We start from the raw sequence: 22,414 nt of genomic DNA, 5'->3' as shown, positions 1-22,414 counted from the left end.
TTAATGTGTGGTGGTGAAAGTGTGGCAATAGATTTAGGAGGGTCTTTATTTTCCAACTTTATACAAATAGTAATGAGCAACTTTCTTTTTGTAAGTCACTAGCCTGTGATGTAAAATGCCCCAAAATAAAACTGTAATTGAAGAAAGGCACCTTTATGTTAACTTATATTTTTGTTACAGTATTTACTTTTGCCTTTTTTGAAAGTTTTCTAGAATGTAGAGCATCTGTGAACAACATGAATAAGTAACTAAGCACAAGCCTTTCGCAGTTCTCCTGGTTATAATTAGCTTTTATACTATAAAAGCTACTATGTTGTCCCTTGATGGTTATGTGCTCATGGTGTTTCCATGAAGAAAAAGGAAATCAAAAAGCATCTGACAAAAGCATCTATTAGCAAAACAAGATTTAAAATGACCAGCTTTTGATCAATGGCAGGAAAAGAGTTCAAAGTCCTACAGATCCTGTCCTGCTTTCAGATGGGTTGGGGCTATTTGACACTTGCCAGAAAATATGTAGCATCTTCAGAAGAACACTCTCAACACATCCAGCTGTTTCTATAAGCAAGGTACATGAAATACTAGAGAATTAGTTGTTTCTGCTTTTAGTCTAAACACAGGCATCTTGGTTGGTTTTGTTTGAGCTCGATGCCTTGGGTCTAACCAAAGGCCATACAAAAGGGAGCATTGTAGCTTTTATAATAAAACAATTGGATTATTCTACCAACTTACAGGATTACAAAGCAGGTGCTTTTTATTAATTGATGAGAGCTAAAGCTCATTTTTGATAGATAATATATATTTGTTAAATGTATTAACGTGTGTTTTATAACGTACCCTTTTTTCCGCTGATTGTTGCATACTGGTATCTTATTAAGGACATCTTAAAGGATTTTCAAGACAATCAATGTGTACCATGATGACTGTACATAAGTATACAAAACTACAAAGGTTGTAAAGCATGGGCAAATGTTTTATTTTCAAAATGCTGTTCTTAACGAGAATAAAGGCTTTACTATTTACTTACAATGTTTGTGTCCACTTGGTTTTAAATTCCACACAGATTTTTTTTCCATTGCAGTGAGCACTGCTACAGACAGAATTGCCCCTTGGTGCAGTTCCTCAATGTAAGCAAAGATAAACTGAAGGAAAGGGCTCCTAAAGCACATTCCTCCACCTTTGGCCACATCCCCACACTTACCCTTAGCTCTGGCACCTATCAAACCCATGGTGAGCCACTCAAGGAGCTCAGCAGCCAAACTCCTAACACAAAAGGGATATTTTCCCCCTGTTGGCTCAGCAGTTTCCTGTTCTGGTTCAATTGCCTGTGCTTGTCAAAAGAAGGGGACAGAATAATTCAGCTGGGCTTGAAGAGTGCAGAATGAGAGTTTTTTCTTCAAATGGTTTGATTTTCCAGATCTGGTGCAAGAACCATCATCACCAACCAGGAGGAAACCCAAGGGGTGGGTACTGGTGTAACAGTGAAGACAAAGTCTGTGCAAGTGAAGGAAGAAATCCATGTGGAACCACAGCAAGTGCTACAGACCACCCGTGTTTTATTAGGTGTTCAGTCAAAACAACTACACCTTTGACTTACATGGAATTATTTGTAGTTCTGCTACTATCTTCTCTAATTGTGAAATTATAAAGGCATAAATAGGACTGTTCTTGACAAGGCTAAGTTAAAAAAAATAATAAGGATTCCTTAGCAAGGGGCCCAATCTGATTTTAACTGTGCTTGGACCTGATATAAGTAAGTAGCCTGCATAAGATTGCTGAAAATGCTGACACTGGGATCTTAATTCTACACTTTCTCAGCACATGTGCTAAGTGGTAACAAAAGGGCCTTTGACTTTTCTCCCCTGCAAAAATGCAGAGCAACCTCAGCTCTGATTGCCTTCCATTGGAATTGCAGGGGCACAGTGTTTCTGCAAATTAGACCATTCTGAACAGAGCCTGGATTTGTGTAAATTGTTGGAGCTCTGCAGGAGTCGGAAGTCCAGTTTATGATAAATGAAGATTTAATACTTGCCTACGTGTGGGTAGAACCCCATTTAATTTCATCCAGAGTTTTGTTCCTGTCAGAAAAGATTTTAAGTGAGCATTCAGGAACACAAGATAAACACAGATTCAACATTTTTGGCTAGATGTGCACCAATCCATCTGTTTTAACAGAATTGTGCTCATTTAGACTAAGACTGAATTTTGTCTTGGCATGCTGGGTCCTTACATAACCTGCCCTTGATTTACAATACCCCACATGTAAAACTTTAATGCTAAAAGCGTTTCTAAATCAGTATCACAAAGTCCATGAGCTCTGTGCTTTGCAGTTTTAGTGAGATGTTGAAGGATTTTGTGTACGTTAGTCCGGATCTTCTGATTTTCTTCCCACTGCAACCATACAAAAAAAAAAAAAATTAACAGGGACAGAAACAAAAAAGAAAACATCCATACTTCCACAGCAAATACTCTGTTGTTCAATAAATAAATAAAAATCCCCTGCCTGACCCAAAACGTGTATTTCTTCTTTGCATGGCATTTTTTTTTTTTTCATGTTTTGATACAGCTTCAGCACTCAGATACTTGCACACAGATCTTTGTGCCAGCTGTGGGAGTTGTGCATGTGTAGCTGAGGGCAGAGCTGTGTGCTAGTAAGAAGTCTGTTAAAAAAAATTGGAAGCAGCTCTTTGAGGTTTTTGCTTTGAAGAATTTTCAATTAAAAGTCAGTGATGAAGTCATTCAGTTCACCTAGCATATATTTATATTTTTGTCACTTAGGACAACAAGCAAGGTCAATAAAGAATAGTTTCTCTATGTCTCAGTGGAAAGAAGAATGTTATCCATGTGATTGCAAAGGCTCTGCCAAATGGGAAAAATCAGTCAAACAAAGAGCACAGGGTTGCTTGCTGGAGTAAACAATTCTAAATGAACAAAAGCTCTACATAAAAGTAAAATATCCCACCCCCTAGTGAAAGCTGTTTTCAAAGCTCTGTATTCTTTCAGAATGTTGTAATACAGATTAACCTAATGTTTTTCTTCAGCTGATACAACAGTCTGGTTCCTCATTCTACTTGTGTGATTTCAGCTATCTTATTCTGGTTTTGATATTTTAAAATTTTACAAACTGCCTTTCAACTTTAAAAAATCTGCTTTTCTATTTCCTACACTTCAGAAGATGTGTCTGTACTATACACCTTTTATATCAAGCGAGTTTATTGGGAGATTTAAATATAAAAGCTATGCTAGAGGCAAAGAAAGCCAAATAAACCCCCCAAAAAATCCCCTTTTGAACATACAGTTTCAGGAGAGCTTAGTTACCCTTCCAAGGCATGCAATTGAAAACCAGCAAACAAAATCCTCTTGGTACATAGCGGGAATACTGGGCTGCAACAGGCCCATGTGCTAATTTAAGGTGCTCAGTGTGCTCCCAGCCTGGAGAATGTCAGCTCATAGAAAGCATACAGGAAGAGTGCTGTATGAGGGGGGACACAGCAACCCCTTAGAAACCCCAAATGAGACTGCAGCAGCAGGAGAAACCCTGTTTTACAGTGGTCAAGGCAATACATGCCCAGTGCCTCGATGGCACAAGACCTTTCTGGATTTTAGGGTTTCTGTTTGTACAGTTAAGGGGAAAAAATTGAGAGTGGATTTAATATCCCATATAACTATGTATGTCCTGTATACAAAATAATTTCTGTTGCATTGAATTTTAGCTAATATCTCTTGATGTGATGAGGCTGACATTTGCAAATATTTAATAAAAATTGCAACATTCAGAAACCTCAGGGCTCACACACTTTCACATTAAAATGAGCAGGTGTTTTAGGTATCTGCTAGCAGTGCTTTTAGTCAGTAGTGTCCTTGTCTTATCATAACCTGTGTTACTTAAGCATAACAATTTCCAATCACATCACACCAAGCAGGAAGCACAGGCTGTCAGCATAAATCTGGATTTCAGGCAGTTATTTAAATAGTTTTTGACATATACTTGCTTCCTATGCAGATAGAAAAGTAAGATGTCCTCAGGATTCAGATAAACTGGAAAGATGGAGAAAGAAGCTGCCTGGCTATGTTTTTTTGCTAGAAGTTCCCATTGGAGAGATGTATTTTTCAGGCTGTGACACCTCAAACTGAACTAGCTCGCTTCAAATATTTTGAAATGCCTAAGGAAGATGTTTAGAACAACTTACACAACCTGATAATCCAGCCCGTTTCTTTCAGACTACACACATCTGAAGCAATGAACATTGTAAATGTCAACATCAACAACCTGGCTTACAACTGCGCCATTCCTTATGCTGAATTTTAGCTATTTCCATCCTAGAAGTCCTATGATTCTTTCCACAGAGCAAGAAACCCATTTCAGTTTTCAGTGCACTTCAAAAATTATTAAAATCTGACCTTGAGCAGCACGGTTCCCATTCCATCTCTGCGTGCCCGCAGTCACCGTGTGCAGTCACGCAGGGCCCGCTCCCACCACTGTGGGAATCACAGCTACGATTCTGCTGCAATGGAAACCATCCCCTCTGCTCTGCTGAGACTTCCTGCACGCTGGGAAAAGGTGTAGGGATGTAAGTGGGCAGAACAAACTGCCCCACGATGCCATTTACACAGTGGGGGTTGCAACAGCGCGCTGCGGCCAGTCTCGGGGCAGTGCCAAGAAAACTGTTCTCACAGAAAGCTGGATTCAGGAAAATCACAAGCACTTCAAATCCCAAGATGTTTGTGTGACTGAATGTAGGAAAATTATCTACAGAGAATGCCTAATTCAAGGAGGCACAATATTAGAATTAAATAACAAGATCATGCTCATGGCAGCATGATCAGTATTTCAAATACTTTTAAAACATCAGCTCCTGTTTGAAATCCTGAGACATAGAGGAACTGAGGCCCTTAAGTGCTGTAACAGTGTGAGTTAAGACAAAAATTAAATCTCACATCTCACTTACTTCTTCTAGTACTGGTATTTCTACCTGAATAGGTCATATGGTTTCTCCTATCAGAACAGTTTTTCATAGTCAGAAAACCTGACTATGAAAAACCTTATTTTTTTCATAGTCAGAAAACCTGATTAACTATGCTTTAGTCACATGCATGTTCTAAATCACAGGACACTTACAGCCACCACTACAGTAATAAGCACCAGTGGGGATGGTGATTAATTTCTTTGGAGGTGAGCTGGGGGTGTTCTTGAGGAGGACAACTGTTATCTGCTATTTTTGACCTGCTACTCCTACTACAATAAAGTTGTCTACTATTGGTCTGCCACGTTCCTTGGGAATGCAGCTCATTTGATGTAGTTTTTCATGTCTGTGCTGCAATGCTGAGGCACAGATGATGGATTAAGGAAGCACTGGAATGTATCTGGGAAGGGAAAATTCAAAAATCTGCAATATTTGGAGTGGAATTTTGTCCTATTTATTTAAGCAATAAGTTCAAACACCCTAATCATCTAATTTCGATGGCAGACATCATTTTCCCTCATCCTAATGTACAGGACTGATGTTTTGGTTTGACACTTGGTCGTTCCAGCATAACAGTGAATAAACTGTGGCCTACTTTGGACACTACTGTATAACACAACTGGCTTGTGAAAGTAGCTTAGGAAAGGTTTGTGCTCCCACACTCTATAAAGAGCGCCCTTCTTCTCCATAGAACTCTAAGAACTACATTTAGTAATTGAAACAGTTGAAAACAGTAATGAAAAATACTATAGACTCAGACTATAAGAAGATGAAAATCCATTAAAGAAAATCTATTGGAATAACTTATTAGCAGGGACTTAGTGTAAAATATATATATAGAAAGGAGTTTCACCCTAGCCTCCAATGAAATGCCAAAGAAGCCTGAACATGAAATTGGAGCCACGAGCAATCTTACTGAAATAAGACCTGACTTTTAAAGAGACAGTTTTTTCATAAAGTGTTTATAATTTTAGCCTCTTACTATTGGAAGTCTGCCTGTATACAATTATTAGTGAAACCTTTCACTCCAGGAAATATTCAGTCACTAGTGATAGGGAAATGATCTACTGAATACAGATACATTAACCAAACTAATGGAAATTATACCTACCCATAGACACTCCTCTAAGTCATAAATCTGAAATGGAACTGTTAGAGGATCACTCAGCATAAGAGGCTTCTGCAAAACGGATTTTTAAAAGAGACAGGACAAAGCTAATTCTCCAAATCAGGAGCAGAGTTTGCCAAATGCTTAGTCTTGCTTCCATGACTGTAGAGACCAAAAAAGTTTTAGGGCATTTTTAAAATCACTTAGGATCAAATTAGCAAAGCAAGAGCTGACATACAGGAGACTTCCAAACACCAACATTCAGTGATGCACATGGGAAATATGGGCTGAAAGATCTCTAGCAGAATTAGTATGTGCAATGCACCATTGCTTTCTTCATATTTTGACAGGAAGCCTCAGAATTCATTAGAATATATCTGAATGGCATTTTTACAATTCAAGGTGTACAAAAAGAAGAGAAATATGGGAAGAACAAGTATTGGAGTAGATGAACAACAGCCATCAATACCTGAGTTAGGAGAGAAAAAACTACAGAAATGTACTGGAGACTATTATTTAAAAGTATCCAAGTGTCCTCCAAATCATTCAATGACCTGAGATTTATGAAGAGACAGCCACAGAAACATAACAGTTTATGGAACACAACCCTGGACTGAGAAGAAAATCCAGAATGAAGGCAACCAGCACATTTCCAGAGCATCTGATTAATGCAGATTTCAATGTAAATACTCAAGATAGAAAAAGAGAATGATGAAAACAGAAAGAACTGACCAGAAATAGAAATCATCCCAGAGTGGCAGGTCCTCAGCTAAAAGCATTTGGGGATTTACAGGCAGAAACCAACATGGGCAGAAACCCAGAATTCCAGTTTTGCTGGGCAGCTTTGGGAAAACTGCATTTATACCCATTAGCCCCTCTTATTTCTGACACGATTCCAACTTGCAAAATGTGATAGGTTCTGTGAGGTTACCCAATTGAAACTCTTGTGCAGACTAAAACAAAACATCAGGTAAGAAAGCAGACTTTTACATCAGAAAAGCTCCTGGGTTCTGCAATCTGTCAGACACTTCTTTGTATTCCCCAAGTCCTATTTCAGCACTCCACTAACAGCTCCTGGTCGTTCTTTCCCTGCCCCACTTCCCCCCTTCTTTCATTTTAACCAAGAGTTTCAAATGTTGTTTTGCTGCAGGACTGTTTGGAGGCTTTATTTTTCAGCTGGTGACAGCCTTTTCTCGAGGCTTCTAACACATCTCATAGTTATAAATAGAAATTTGGGGTTTGCTTATCTAAATGGCTTATAAAAAACACCAGCAGCATTTTCAATAAAAATGCTCCAATGTTTTTCACTTTTAAGGTTAAAAGTAGGAAAAAACCTAAGAAGATTGCAGAACCCATGAAGAATTTATCTTCTCTTTAAAAAAAAAAAAGTTTATATAGTCACAGAAAAATCACCAAATTGCAATTTTCCTTTTTTTTTCCCATTACAGATGATTATTAACAACTGCAGAGTGATGAGTGAAAATAATCTTTGGTACTGGAGGATTAGTTCAGACTTGTGCTCACAGGCCCACTGCTGTGCCTGTGCAAGCACAGTTCAGATCACGTGCTGTAGTTTATCTAAATGGTCATATTTCCTTTTTATTTTTTCAAACATTCCCAACATAGTTTCAGAAATTAAATGTTACTGTAATCTTTATAAATTTTCAAAGATGTCTGAGTCCAGGGTGTGGACCAATAAATTGGATTCTGTATTATGAGTCTTATGACTTTTATCACTACATTCTCAGCTGTTAGTGCCAAGATTAAACTTTCAAAACATCTCAAGCATTTTGAATTAAGCTTGATGAAAACCACCAGCACATACTCAGCCTTCGGTACTGCTTTGTTCTTTGATTTTCTTTTTTTTTTTTTTCTCCTTAAAAAAAAAAAAAAAAAAAGAAACTTTAAGGTCTTTTTCTATGTAAGTTGAATTTTACACATGTGCTTTTAAATCAAAAGCAATTATGTATATGCCCCCTTTAAAACCATTTTGACTGCAGCACTTTTGCTTTCAGAAAGAAAAAACCAAATACCTGTAAATACAGTCATGTTTTAAAAAAAAGGAGAGTGAAATTATTTTAAGTGCAGCGTCCTAGTGACAGCAAGCAGCCTTCCACTTTTAACCTGTTTATAAAGCTTAGTCTGAAACCAAATTATTAGAAAAAATACATTCAACATGTAAGAGCTTAATATATATATGTGTGTATATAAATCTGTTATATAACAGATTAAAAGTGTAAAATCATGGAATATGAGGAGGTCATCACAAGAATTCCATTATGAAATTAATTAAAGAATTACAGCTGCAATAAAATGAAGGCAGATGAAATTAGAAACAAATTATTTTGTTTAAAATCTTCCTCAATTATTTCAACCACCCTTGGTGAAAGTGGCAGGGGAAAAAAGAAACTCTCACATAAAACTAATTAATTCCTTACATTTTACAGGCCTGAATTTTCCTAAATAAACCACAGAGATGCAGTCTTTAAGAAATCCGTTAGCTATTCAGAGTATGCCTTTTCCTAATCCAACATTATTACCTGCAGTAATTTTAAATATTATCTTAAGCCTAGTGTAAGATTTCCCATTTGTAAATATATCCTCTTTTCAATATTTTCTTTGGGAAACAACTCGGTCCTACAAACATGCATGTGGTTGTAACTTCATTTATGGCCCCAATAATAAGGATATTTATGGAATGAATTTAAAGAAATTTCACAGTGTAGCCATTTTTTCTGGGTTCTGAATTTAACATTTTTCCCTTCTCCAATTAATTTTGCTTTGATGTGATATGATTTCATACAGGCATCCTTCAAAGGTATGCAGACTAGACCTCCCCTGTTCAGTTTAACTTGATATTAAAGCTTTTGAATCCTTCCTCATGGTTCAGGTGGAGCCATCACAGCTGTAGAAGGAGTGAGTGACTGCATTTCTTTGCTTCTTGACACTATGCATCTGTTCCTGCTCTAGCACCAGAAATATGCAGCCTGTTCTCCCTTGTATCTCATTCATATTTGCAAGGACTTTCCAGAACAACTCCATTTTGAGTTCTTCAGAGGATTGCTGCATGCATATACCCAAGGGAAAAGATTATTGCCATGAAAGAAGTGTTTTTAAAATCTCTCCAGATAGGTAAGTAATAACTTCTACTGCCAAAGGAAAAAATACAGCTTGAGAATTGAATAGAATATAAAAGAATATTCCCTCCTGTATCTGGAAATCACCCCCCTCACCTGCTGTGAAGATTACTTTCTATCTTATTTTGATTTAAGTACATTTTCCACACACTGTGCCCTCTCTATTACACAAGTGCCTTGCAAAGCCCAGTCTATGGTTGATTTATAAGACCTGCCAGCTAACAGGGTCACAATTGGTATTGCCATAAACCCAGGGATATTTTTTTTCTTTTACTATTTTCCCTAAGAATACTGATTTTTAAAACTAAAATTTTACAAATTTAATGCAGATAAGAACAAGAAAAAATTCCCTTAGGACATAATATAGCTGAAAGTACTGTTTGTGTAACAGCAGCAATGGTCTTTCCAACAGCAGAGAAGTAACCACTGCAAAAGTGTCAGCAGAGTGTTTGGTCACATAAGTGATGAATGAAGAGTTTGGTATTTTCATTAAAAAGTTTAAATATTTTTCAAATTCCTTTCATTTTAGGACAGACACTTCTTCAATTCCAGTGCTTTTCCATCGGTACTAAATCTGCACAAAACAGTGCTCAGAACCAAAATCTGCTATTTACTCACATTCTCTGGAGGTTGAGTTTTAATTAACTGTATTTTCTGAAAAAGCAAACTATTTTAATTCTGAAAAAAATTGTGGAACAAGTTTATCCCATCAGCTGTGCTATATTAGAGAAAATTCCTTCTCCCTTCAAGTCTAAAGCTGTGAGCCACTAAACTGAGTCTTAAGTGTTATGCTTATCTCTATATTTTCAGTCTGAAATTGTTCAGAGTAAGGACTGTCATACCTTAAATATAGATCATTTTCTGGAATGTAATTTTACACAGCAGTGAAGCAGTATAGCAAATAAAATGCCAGCCAAGAATGCTGTAGCTTTATTATCCTGGATACATGCTGAAGGAAACTCACTTTTTTCTTTGCACTCAAAAAGAAATTTTGCCAGCATATGCATTAAGAGGCCAATGGTGCTGCAAGGTGCTATTAATGCATAAAGTAATCCTCATGCAGTTTTCACACTTTCTATCCTAGAGCATTTGGCAAAACTAATGGTAAAGAGTATAAAAGATGGACTGAGAGAAGACTAAAGAACTTCACAGGAACAAATCGGAAAGTTTCTCATGCTGTGAAGCAGGGGGTGAAGCAGTGGTTTGCATGAGGCACCCTCACAGCCCTGCCTAAAACCATGCAGAGTTTTTAGAGAGTGGGCCACGTCCCAGGGCACAGCAGCTCCTCTGACACTAAGTGGCCATCACAGAGGGGCACTTCTCCTCCCCTGCATCACTCCTGCACGGTATCCCTCGTTCTGGATGTAGCGGCTGTGTCATTGCTGTCGGTGGGATGGTCAGGCTGAGCCAGCAGAAAAGCCTCCCAGGGGTGGCAGAGCAGAGCAGAGCAGAGGAGCCTCTGTGAAGCCACCAGTGCCCCTGCCAAGGCAGGGGAGCATGGCAGCAGCCTTGGCCGAGGCAGCACAGGGCTGCCTTTTTAATGGGGACGTGGCTGGATCACTCCATAAAAACGAGACTTTTGGTCTCAGCTGGAAAAAGAAAAGACCCTCCAGAAGTATTTCATTCTGGTGTAGTTCTAATGAAAACTGAGCTGTTCGTTTCAAAATTAATAGACATGTTTTAACACACTTTCTGAAACCCAAAAAATAAGTGAAGAATTACTTTGGATTTGTTAATTACAATCCATTTACATTTCTAATGTCTTCTTACTATCTTTTTTAAAGTATCATATACAAATCATTTACAATTTTCATAAAATTGTTTTTACCTAGAACATACCCTTGCAATTAGGTTTCATTGTGCTGAAAATCCCAACAAAGCAGACTCTGCCTGTTAGCTCACATTAACCGAGTCTTTGGCTGATATTTCCATGGAAGGTATGCTGATCTTTCTAGTAGTGTCAATAGAGTCACATTACTGCTCGAGTCATCATTTTCTAAAAGCTATTTGGCAGCTCACCATTCATCCCCTACAGTTAGATTCAACACTGTTTACTGCATCTAATAAACAGAATTAGTTATATACAAATTAAAGAGATCCTTCATTATTTTTCCTAATGTGGTTAATTTCATAATAAAATGCTGTATCTACTTAAAAATGCTACTTTTTTTTGGACCATGCATCTTAATGCTTTATTTGTGATATCTGAGGTTTTAGTAACAACAAATGCTTTGTCTGCTTGATACAAACAGTCTAGTGGTTTAATTAAAGGGGAATTAATTAATGAATTCAGTTACACCAAATGCCTAGAAAGACAAGGTTAAAAAGTAGTTGTGTTATGCTATTCATTATTGTGTGAGTGTTCACAATCCACTTCAGCACAAAGTCAGCTGGGTTGGATGGAATCACTGGTAAAAGCAGTTAAACTAACCTTGCTGGCTTTACAGTGAAATAGGGTTTAATGACACTAATAAACAGCAGGATAATAAGAGCAGAAAAAAGAGCAGCTGGAGCAGTAACAAAATTAATTATGGCATCACAGCTGAGATTGATAATGAAAACCCCTGGACAGTAACTTCTCCAACTAGTACAGCTGCTTCCAAATAGCCATCTGTCTGGGCCCCAAGGCTATTTGATGTGTGGATACTCTTAAATTAACTTAGCAGAGCTCAGTTAAGAAATTACAGAAACAGTGTGATAATATTGAAAGCTGATGTGATATTAGCAATATAAACTTATATTGGTTTAAGAAAAAAAAAATTGAAAAGGGGTAATTTTGCATCTTTCTTTGATGTGATGACACAGCTGTGTGTCCTAGAGTCCTAAAATAAATGTTTTGATGACAGGAAAGCTCTGTGAGAGTGATTAAAAGGAAATTTGTTTTTCCTTTAGAAACAATTGGCAGAGGAAGTCTTATCACTACATAAGTCTCCAAAACAACTTAAGTATAGTTTATAGGAAGATTAAATTTCTTCAGACACAGAAGTTTTTTAATCAATTGAACTGTCAAATGACACAGTCCACCCTTAGCCCCTATTTTTCTTCGTTGCAGTATTCTGAGAATGGGTTCACCTTGTCCTGTGAAAATGAACTTGTAATTTCCCCTTTTAAAATTTTAGATGCATGAAGACTGCAAACTATGACTGTGTAATCATCTAATATCTTATTAATCCTTTTTCACATTGGTGTGTTGTAATATATAGATTTGTTTCTTAGAAGTGGGAAACATGCATCTCTAACTTTTACTGGTATCATGGACAATGGAATGTGGGAAAAAACATGCCTTGATGAGATGATAAAAATATTAACAAATTGAAAACAGCCACAAACATTAAATTGCAATCACTTAAAAGGCATTAGCAAGCCTGCAGCTCAACCTCTATCATTATCTCCAGAAATGCAATTTTCCAACAATTAACACTGACAGAATTAACTATGTATTGCAAAGAGAAAAAATTATTATTTTTTCTTTTATGTTTTAAATTTATAATGAGAAAAAATTTATGCTAGAAAATTTGAATTCACTGTTTTGAGATACTTAAAGCCAGACATATCCGTGTTTTCTTTTAAAAAGAAAAGATGCCTACAACTTTTTACCAACTCAGAATAAACTGTAGTAGAGAGGCTATGAAATCCCACTTGAAGAAAATCGGTTGCTCTGCCAAAATTTTCTTCCTGTGTCAGTCAAGTCTGCTGGAAGACAATGTCTTACTGATTTTATCTTTTCATAATTTTTTGTGCACTGTTACTACATTATTTAATCTTCTAGGTCTAAGCTACTAAAACCAAGAATTTGACTGCCCTTACAGCATATGAACAACCCATATATACAAACACATATAAACACAGTTTTTCCCTGTTGTGATATATGATTTTATTCCTCAGAATTAATTCTTTTCAGCTATAAAATATCCCTCAGGCAATTTCAAGGATTGGTAAATAAAACCTGATATTTCATAGATTAAAACTGCAACATAAATATAAATAAATGTTTGAAGAATCTACAGAGCCCTCGTAACAAAACTCCTATCACCAACACTTATGACTGTCCTGTAGTTCAGGGCAAAGATTGGCCATGTGACATTACAGTAAAATGCAGCAAACCCTGGCTCAGGGAAGAAATTAGGTTGTCTGGCTCCAGATCAGAAGGCTAAAGGATTGCTTTATTAAAACTCTACTATATTACATTAATATACTATTTAAAGAGATACTGTACTATTCCACATACTTATTTTTACTTATCTATCCACTAACTAACAAACTCGTGACTCTCTGCTGAGAGCCTGAGCCACAGGTGGATCCCACTGGTCACTGAACCCTAACAACCTTCACCAGGATCCAACCCAGCAATCACTGCAGGTAAACAATCTCCACACCACATTCCACATGGGGAAAACAAAGGAGCAGAGATAAAGATTGTTTTCTCTTCTTCTCTCTGTGCTTCTCCTGACAGACAGAATTATGTCTCTCTGTCCAGAGAATGTGAATGCCACATGAGAGCACAGCTGTGACAGTGCCATCAGACTGCAGGGCACACAGTGCTGACTGCTACCACATCACTTCCCTCTCTTCCACACCTGAACACCCCAGCTGAGCAACCTCACACCTCCTCAGCTCCTGCCATGGGTGTGGAGGTCACTTCCTACATGGATCAGGGCTCAGTCAGCCACAGAGGTGGGAAAATGCAGACTGGCTGAGGAGCCGGTGAGTCCTGCATTAGCAGACAAAGAGGCTGAGCAAGTAATCATAATTTGATGATCATTATTATTTGTGTGCTTAAGTGAATGGTAACTTGGCCTGTCAGTAAAGCCTTGTCCACAAACAGGATAAAAAAAATAACACATTACAGTGCCAGTTCTTGAAGCAATCTGGCCTTATTTCCCTTGGCAATTTTTTAGGTTGTTTGGGTTTGTTTTCTTTTTTTTTTTTTTTTAATTACTGTACAGAGCAAATTCTGCTGTAAATAACTACAGGAAAATGCCAATAGAATATTTACCAGATAGAAATCCACAGTTCAGAAAAACTGTACTACAACCCATCTGGTAAAAATCAGCTTTACATGATGAGTAGCTGGTAGGTGTCTAATCATGCCCTAGAAAATACTGTGCCAGCAAATTGTCATAGTTTTCCAAAAATATTGAATTTAGGCCCTATATTGTATTTTCCATTGTCACTTTCAGCTGCACAGGCAACTCAAGTAGAATGAGTATTGATTGTAAAGAAACAGCCAAGCATTTCCACCAGACATTACCTTCTTTCTCAGGATTAGTGTCCTACTGTGTGACCTATTTTTTAATACAACTCAAAGTATAAAAATTCAACACAACGTAAAAAACAAACCAACCAACCAAAAAAAACCCACAATTGAATTCACTTACCTTTGGCTTCCTGTTTAGCCCAGAATTTTTTCACTACCTCATTAATGTGCCTCTCCTCTCTCAGCTTCTTTTGCCACTGACGTAGCTCTTGTATTTCACTATCACAACGAACCTGTGAAAGGGGAATCAGAAAAGTAAACAAAAATTATATACATTTGTGTTATCCAGGATGAGGATACAATTTTTTTTCACAAGGCTGTGGCTAGGCAAATATGTGACAGCCATCCTCTTTGCTGGGCCTAAGGTAAAAGCAAAATCCCAGAGGTTTTCAGTTTCCAGCTTACACAGAAATAAAATCCACATAATTGACAAATCCAATTGAAAACATAAATATGTCTATTAGGGGACCACTTTGATTACCAAGGACTCCTGAGAATGAGATTGCAGTGAGATGCTAATTCTTTGAGTTAATTAAAATTTAAAGCCTTATGCTGAAGGGTATTAGTGTCTTTAGAAAAGCATAACACTATAAAATCAACCCACTGACCAAAATAATAGAGCAGAAGAGGAGTGTGAAGGGTCATGCAGAAGAAAATTTATTCCATCAACCTGATTCACACCTGCCATCAGCTGCAAATAGGCTGACTGGCAATCCCACCCACACAATTTTCACAAACAGGAGAGCCATTAATCTGTTATTTAAAGTAATTGGACTGCATTACCTGGTATCTATTCTTTGTCAGTCAATCACCCCATGAAAAGCATAATTCTGCTTCCACAAAAAAAATTACAACAGTCAAAGGCCTTGATTTCATTTAGATGTAAGCTGAATTTTTCTAGCATTGTTTTTGTACTGATGTAGTTCCTACTAACATAGAAGTGAACTAGCTCTGCATCAACAGCTTTTACCACTCTGCTACTTACACTTGTAAGCAGGATTTGATTAATTAGCAGTGTGTTGCCTATGGTTGGCATTCACACAATTACTGCCTTCAGCGCACAAAATCCTGTCCTCAACAGCAGTGGAAAGGGACATGCCAGCATTACCTTAGACACTGAGGATTATTATCTTCAAGTCATACTCAAATTGTAGTAGAATTATTTTTAAAATGCAGTTTCTGGTGTTTGGGGTTTTTTCCTTAAATGTTACATATAAAAATGTCATTATGCTTCAGGACTACATTTAGAGAAGCTGTGGCTGCCCCATCCCTGGCAGTGTCCAAGGCCAGGTCGCATGGGGCTCTGAGCAACCTGCTCTGGTGGAAGGGAAGGTGTCCCTGCCCATGGCAGCAGGGTTGGAAATGGATGGTCCTTAAGGTTCCTTCCAACCCAAACCATTCCATGATTCTAAGGTTCAATGTCCTAGTAATTCAGTCTGAAGTGGAACAACATGGTAGAAACAAGCGGCAATAAGTTCAGTTTCTCCTGGAGACATTTTTGCTTGCAGGAAGATAACTACTTAGTTCCCTAGAACATTTCCAAATAAAATTGTACATCTTGAATTCTTACAGGATATGGTGAAGAGTTTGCTCTGTGACTTGAACTCTATTATAAGCTCTTCTCCATTACACTCTGATTTTCTCCCACTTTACTAAGACACATAAAGAGCAAAAGAGCACAACTTAGTTTTCCACTAGTTATAAAAACCCTAAACCTTAAAGAAAACAGTTTAAATTATTTATCAAAAGTATTCTTTCCTCCCAGGATTCCTCCTCTGTGCTGCATCTAAGAATGCAGTAAACAGTAGCTGAACTCCCATAGCACTTTTCAATCCACTTAGGACAAGATAACTTGCTATGTTTCAGACAGTGCACTGGCAGAGCAGAAATACAATACAAGGTTACTCGATCAATAAAAACAGACAAGACTTTTGCTCAGTGACTTGAGATCAGATACATCTTAGACCTCCAATAATATTCCATTATACTGATATAGTTTTGTTGTATCTTCTATAAAAGTCACAAGGACTTCTTACAAGGTTTCTATGAAATTTTAAAAATTAAAGAAGTTACAGATACTAGTGACACCTTCAGCTATACAAAAAAAAAGAGATAATTTTCTATTACACTCATCAAATACTATTTGGAAATATATAATCTAAACACAGGATAATTTATTTAGGCTTGCAAGAGACATTTTTTCTTTTATGAAGCCGTGTATGGTTTTATAAGCAAAATAATTCCTTATTATATGGAGTCAGTTTGTCTGAACAGGAAAGGGTTAAAGAAATGCTTATGGGACACAAGTATATAAATGACAGAAGTGCAAGAGGCAGGGAGATAGAGAAATTACTACCTCTATATGTAAATACAAAATTTCTGAACGTGATGTGTCCATTTACAACTTCAGCTGTGTAAGACCTGTATTTTGGCCCATGACAGGGCCACAGCTGTCTCTGTATATTGAAAATAAAGACAACAATTCCTAACAGTTAAAAGATAAAAGGCAAGTATAGTAGCTTCTGTATAGTCTCCCTAAGCAAATAAAACAATGGCAGTGCAGTGAAACACCCAGTGAAATACAGAGTTCTGAGATAAAGCAGAGTCAGATACTCAAATACTCCAAAGTCAGCATTAAATCCAAGCAGTAAAATGAGCTCCCAGAACAAAGTGTCTGTTTAGAAAAGTGACCAAAAAAAGGAAAAAAGAACACAGATATGCCACCTGCAGTAAAACAGGTGACAGGAATGTAACAAAATACATTTAAAAGTTCCAAATATGCTTAATAGATTATAGTTCAGCATAGTTATAATGTAGTTTAGACTACTGATAATGCCTTAGAAAGTTTTTCTGCTTTGAAACCAGAGTGCAATGCTAGCATGATGAAAAAGCCGTGACTTAGCAGCAAAATCTCCAGGCAAATACAGAGACAGTCCAGAATCTTGTCTAATGAACTGACATGTCTCTCCTGCAGACCAGCACTGCCTGAAGCCCTGGAGGGGTCTTAGCTTTGAAGGGAGAGCTCACTCCTACACTGGCTGTGAATAACAGGGAATATTTGTGACCTTCTGGGTTAAAGCCTTTGCTGGTAGCCACAGCTTGCTGGAAAGCAATATAAACTGTGATAGCAAAAGCACAACTACACCTGGCAAGATACAAAGCAAAATTGGAACATTTTTATCTTCAGCTTTTACTCAGAGTATGTTTAGTATAAAATAACACTGAATGTTTACATAATGCTGTCCAATTTCACCTCTAAGATATTACAAGATTTAGTCCAAAACCCCATGCTTTCAGTGCTAGGTGAGAACATGTAGCACAACAGATAAGGACAACACTAAAGGTTCACCCCCAGACATCACAGGAAATTCTGTAAAGGAAAAATTTCTATTTGTCTGGAATAGTTATGCAAATTTTAAAGATTAAAAAGATCCCATTAAAAAATGGCACTAAGCAAAGAATCTGCAGTAGAGGGGTGAAGGAATGTACCATATTTTGCTGGAAAAGTGCCTGGAACATTGACACCTAGCTGAATACTGCCTTGGCCTGTGACAGATGAATGGAACCTCAATAAAAAAAGGATGGTGGAAAGTGAAAATGAAGAATTCTGATGACAAAGCTGTCTCAAGTCTTGCTTGAGTGCTCCTCCTGGCCCTCAAAGAGCCCTCTCAAGATGATGTCCCCCTTTCTGAGATCGCCTCAGAGAACTCAGCAGCTCCATTTTCCACTGCTATTTGTTGTGGAATTCAGTTCTTGATTAAACTTGAAATAATTGTCAGAGTGCCCATCAATGTCTTTGTATGAAAGATTGTAGCAAGGACTTGGTTGATGGCAGCCATTAATTACTACAACAATTAAACAAGTGTTTTTCTGAATGTGCTGCAGATAAGGATGAATTTACTGTTTTGATCATGCCTTATTATCAGAGTTCTCAAGATTCTGTATCTATAGCTTTTTTCCCCCATCACATAGAAAAAACCTTTACTGCCTGAACCATTTTTGCATTTTTTTGTCATGTGTTTTTGATACTGGCATGCTCAGACAGCTGGAGGTAGCAGAAACAAGTGAAGTATCAAGAGAAGACTGATGCTCAGTCAGTTATATAACTAGATAAACTCTACTGCCTAAATCAATATGGGCAAGAAAGTACCTAAAAAAATTGTCTCAATCCATAGAAAACGTGTCTTAGAAGACCAAGGATTTAGTACCCTGTCTCTCCATCAGTGTCACATATCTGTGTGCTCATGTTTAATTATTCAGTCTTATCACACTGTGTAAATTTTTATTTCAAAAGCAGAATTTCAAAGTTCTAAATCCTCTGAATTAAAAAACAAGTTTTAATGAAAAACTTCAGAAAATGGCTTAAACTTTGACACAAAAATATCTTTAGAATGCAAAAAGACATTATTTGTGAGTATTCAGTTATCAGCTATTAACATTAAATCAGCGTTAGCTGACTGGGCTATTTATTTTAAAAGCAAATAATCTGAATTCTTTCGTAATTTTTCATAACATACTTATCATTAATGTGATGAAATCCCATTTAAGCTTAGTGTTCTATTAATCTGCAAGCCCAAGGATAACACATTGCCCTATGCAGCAGTTCATTACTAATGGTTTTTATTTTATATTCTGATTGCAATTTTTAATTTTTAAAACCCCATGTTCTTTCACCTCGAATAAGGTAAAACATTAATAGCTAATTTTATAGCCTGAATTATTTTTTATGTCTCCTACCTTTTATAGCTAGAGTTTCTCTCTCATTTCTGGGAATTGGTTTAGAATGATAAATACCAGTGTGAAAATCGTGAAGTTCATCTATGCAAGGAAGGACTGTGCCCTTCACAAGCTTTCAGAGAAGCAGAAGATATCTGAGCAACCTTGCAGTGTTCAGCAAACATAGCTGTTATTGGATAATGGTTGCCCCCACTGTAAGGATGCCTGCAGGGATACTGTCAGTGCTAATTAATGTTAGTGCCAATGCTGTCTCTGTTCAAAAAAAGAAAATAATGGAAAACAAACAAGCAGAAAGAGTCACAAAAATCCATCAGTCAAGAAGAACATTTCAAGGTATTTCATTGTCTTTGGCTGCACAGCACATTATAGGAACCACTTATATATTCATGCTTGTTAAAAATAGTAGAGAACTTAACAGAGAGTGTTTTAAACTATTGTTATTTAAAGAACACCTGACCTCCAGAGATGTCTCACTGTCCACCACAACAAAATTGCTGCTATATCTGGAGGCTACTTAGAAGCTTAAGTTTTGATAAAGGAAGTCAAAGACATTTCTTCATCACCAGAGTCACCTGTATTTCAAGTCCATTTCTTCCTGAAATGTGAAGGTATTAGAGCTCTTAAAAAATATATTTGATAGAACTTGTTCAGGACTTTCAAAATAATTTATTTAGTATCCTAGGGTTAGCATGGCTGTTAGTCTCCAAAATAATAGCATTGGACAATTTTCTTTGCATTTATTTTATGCACCTTGCTCTTCCCCCTTAAACTGGGAATGGCACTAGTGCTGTGTTACTAGTGAGCCTTAAAACATCTGCTTGTCATTTCTTTCCCTTTTCCTTGAACAACAGTCTTCATGCCTCTCATAAATCTCTTGTCTCATTCTTGGTCTCAGTTCCTTGTCCTTTCTTTCTGTATGCTTTTATTTCTCAACAGACTTCACCAATCCTTCTCATGCATCTCCACACTCACTCACGTATCCCTGCATGAAGCAAAATAACACTCCATCCTTGAGAACTACTCAAAGTAGCTTTCAATTAAAGAAAGAAAATTGTTCAGTGTTAACTGTACTTTGGAAAATCGAATTTCTGTGGATTTTGTGTTGTTGAGGAAACCAGTGAGATTATATCAGCATAAATACCTATGAAAAAATTGTAGTCACTAGGCATAAGGCAGAGCAACATCCAAAGCCAATGAACCATAGGGGTCTCTGCAGCTATTTATAGTATCCCCTACTTAAAATTTATGTAAGGATTTTCCCCGGGGCCTTCACAGTTCTACAGTTTTCAACATCAAGCAAAATAATTATAGATTACTCTTACCCGATAACCTCTCCAGAAGGACTGAATTAGTATGCTTGCTTCTTCTTCTGATAGAAGCAGAGATAGAGGAACTGCTGGTCTAGGACTTAAAAAAAAAATTAACAGACAGCCTATTAATGTAAAACACTTTCTTCCCTAACAGTATATTTTATCAAGAAGAGAAATGTTGTTCAGGAGCCTGAAAGATAGCTTCTTGTGGCTCTGAAAACAAAATGCACAAAGAATGTCTCCTTTACAAATATATTATTATATACATTACGAGAATTCCTTCTTAAAACAATAATTTACAAATGGCACATCAAGCACAGTCATCTTTCTTATTCTTCTACATGTATTTCAAACTCCCCCTATTATGGTAAGGTTTGGGAGGTGGGCAAGGGAAGCAGTCTGTCATTTGTAAAGCAGGGAAGGTTTTAGTGTGTGTGCAACAATGAACAGACTTATGATGTAAATGTTTATTACATGAAGTACACAGAATATAAACACATCTTGGTACATTCATTTACATTATGGTGCCACTTTAAATTAAAATGTGCTGAAAAATAATGATTATCATATCTGCACAGCATGAATCCATGTTTAGAAATGTTTAAACAATTTCTTAAAATGCTGAAATTTTAGTTTTGATACCATATACACTTTCTTTTGGTGATAAAAGAATGTAATACATTTGTGAACTCAACCATTTTCAGCCAAAATATATGGTAGCTTGAAAGCACATTTGGTGATTCTGTTGCTACCAATTTTAATGGGAACAAGCTAGTAATTAAATTCAGCCATCACTAGCAAAACCTCAAATTACTATACCAAACCTTGCTTCCCAAAAGCCATTTTCTATGGGCGTTGATGTATTTCTCAGACACAATGATAAAAAAGAAATCATCCATTGGAAAGGACAAAACAAAATTTGTTTCTATACGTTCTTTTATAAGAAATGTAATTTGCAGCCAAAGAACTACAGCGTAATAACACTGCAACTCATGAAAACACCAGTTCTAAAGAGAAGACTTGGCACAGCATTGGAATGGCTGCCAAGAGCCACTCTCCTGCATGGGGAACAGACTGAACACAGCCTTGACTTGGAAGAACACAACATGATGAATTTGGATGCAGCACCCACCTACAGACACACACAGCCCATGCAGGAACATGACCTATAGTATTTCTATTATAAACACACTGCAAAGCCCATCAATAACAAGCTATTTATTTATGCAGTCTTATATTTTCTGGCTAAAATGCTGCAATATCTTTTGGAAATTTATTTATGGCATATTACAGCCCAAGCTAGGAGGCTTGACAGCTTACATTTTCCTTTCACTTAATTTCATTCATATTAGTCTCTGCCCTAGTAAGCTGCCTATGCTCTCTGACGTCTTTCTCTTAGGGCTTGTCTTCACTGCAGGAGCATTTCAACTTGGAGCACAGCCTTAGCTCTTATCTAATGCTACACTGACTCCACTGGTTCACTCTGTGTACTCAGCTAAATTGGTCTCATCATCATGTCAGTTGGGTTTTGGCCTACATTTATTTTAATGTGAAGTAAAACCTTGGTCTGTTTGGAAAAGTTGAAATAAGGCAAAAATAGAAAGCAGTCTCTCCATTCAGATAAACTGTCTTAGCTCTGTGAACATTAATTAGCATTTCTCCTGCTCAGGGGAAATCATAAGTGCTGGACAAGCAAGACTTCCTGAGATAACAGCTTCTTATAATCAGACTTAAAAATCTGAAGTTGGACTGTGCTGGTTTCCCTGATAGACTTTCATCCTCTGTTCTATTTTAGATCTTTTTGAAAACCAAAACTTAGGGAAAATCACAGGAAGACCTACATATTTTACAGCAGTTATATCAAAGACAATGAATTTTCTCTAAGAATAAGTACATCTCCAAAG

General features: G+C 37.0%; 2 protein-coding genes across 2 annotated transcripts in view; one reads left to right on the top strand and one right to left on the bottom strand.

The window, feature by feature from the left end:
- Positions 1 to 2,337, top strand: part of THUMPD1 (THUMP domain containing 1) — a 230,899-nt gene extending 228,562 nt beyond the window's left edge. Inside the window, exon 5 of the transcript XR_011004580.1 lies at positions 1,061 to 2,337. The gene's annotated coding sequence lies outside the window, so the exon portion shown is untranslated. The remainder of the gene's footprint in view (positions 1 to 1,060) is intronic.
- A 331-nt stretch (positions 2,338 to 2,668) lies between these two features.
- Positions 2,669 to 22,414, bottom strand: part of IQCK (IQ motif containing K) — a 36,100-nt gene continuing 16,354 nt past the window's right edge. The window contains exons 7-9 of the mRNA XM_068206889.1: positions 20,523 to 20,607; positions 14,585 to 14,696; positions 2,669 to 3,469 (exon numbers count right to left, since the gene is read on the bottom strand). Of these exons, the coding sequence (XP_068062990.1) occupies positions 3,414 to 3,469; positions 14,585 to 14,696; positions 20,523 to 20,607 (253 nt within the window). The 3' untranslated portion in view covers positions 2,669 to 3,413. The remainder of the gene's footprint in view (positions 3,470 to 14,584; positions 14,697 to 20,522; positions 20,608 to 22,414) is intronic.

The sequence above is a fragment of the Anomalospiza imberbis genome, chromosome 16 (genome assembly GCF_031753505.1).
Source record: "Anomalospiza imberbis isolate Cuckoo-Finch-1a 21T00152 chromosome 16, ASM3175350v1, whole genome shotgun sequence".
NCBI lineage: Eukaryota > Metazoa > Chordata > Aves > Passeriformes > Viduidae > Anomalospiza > Anomalospiza imberbis.
This window is presented reverse-complemented; position numbering and strand designations above follow the sequence as displayed.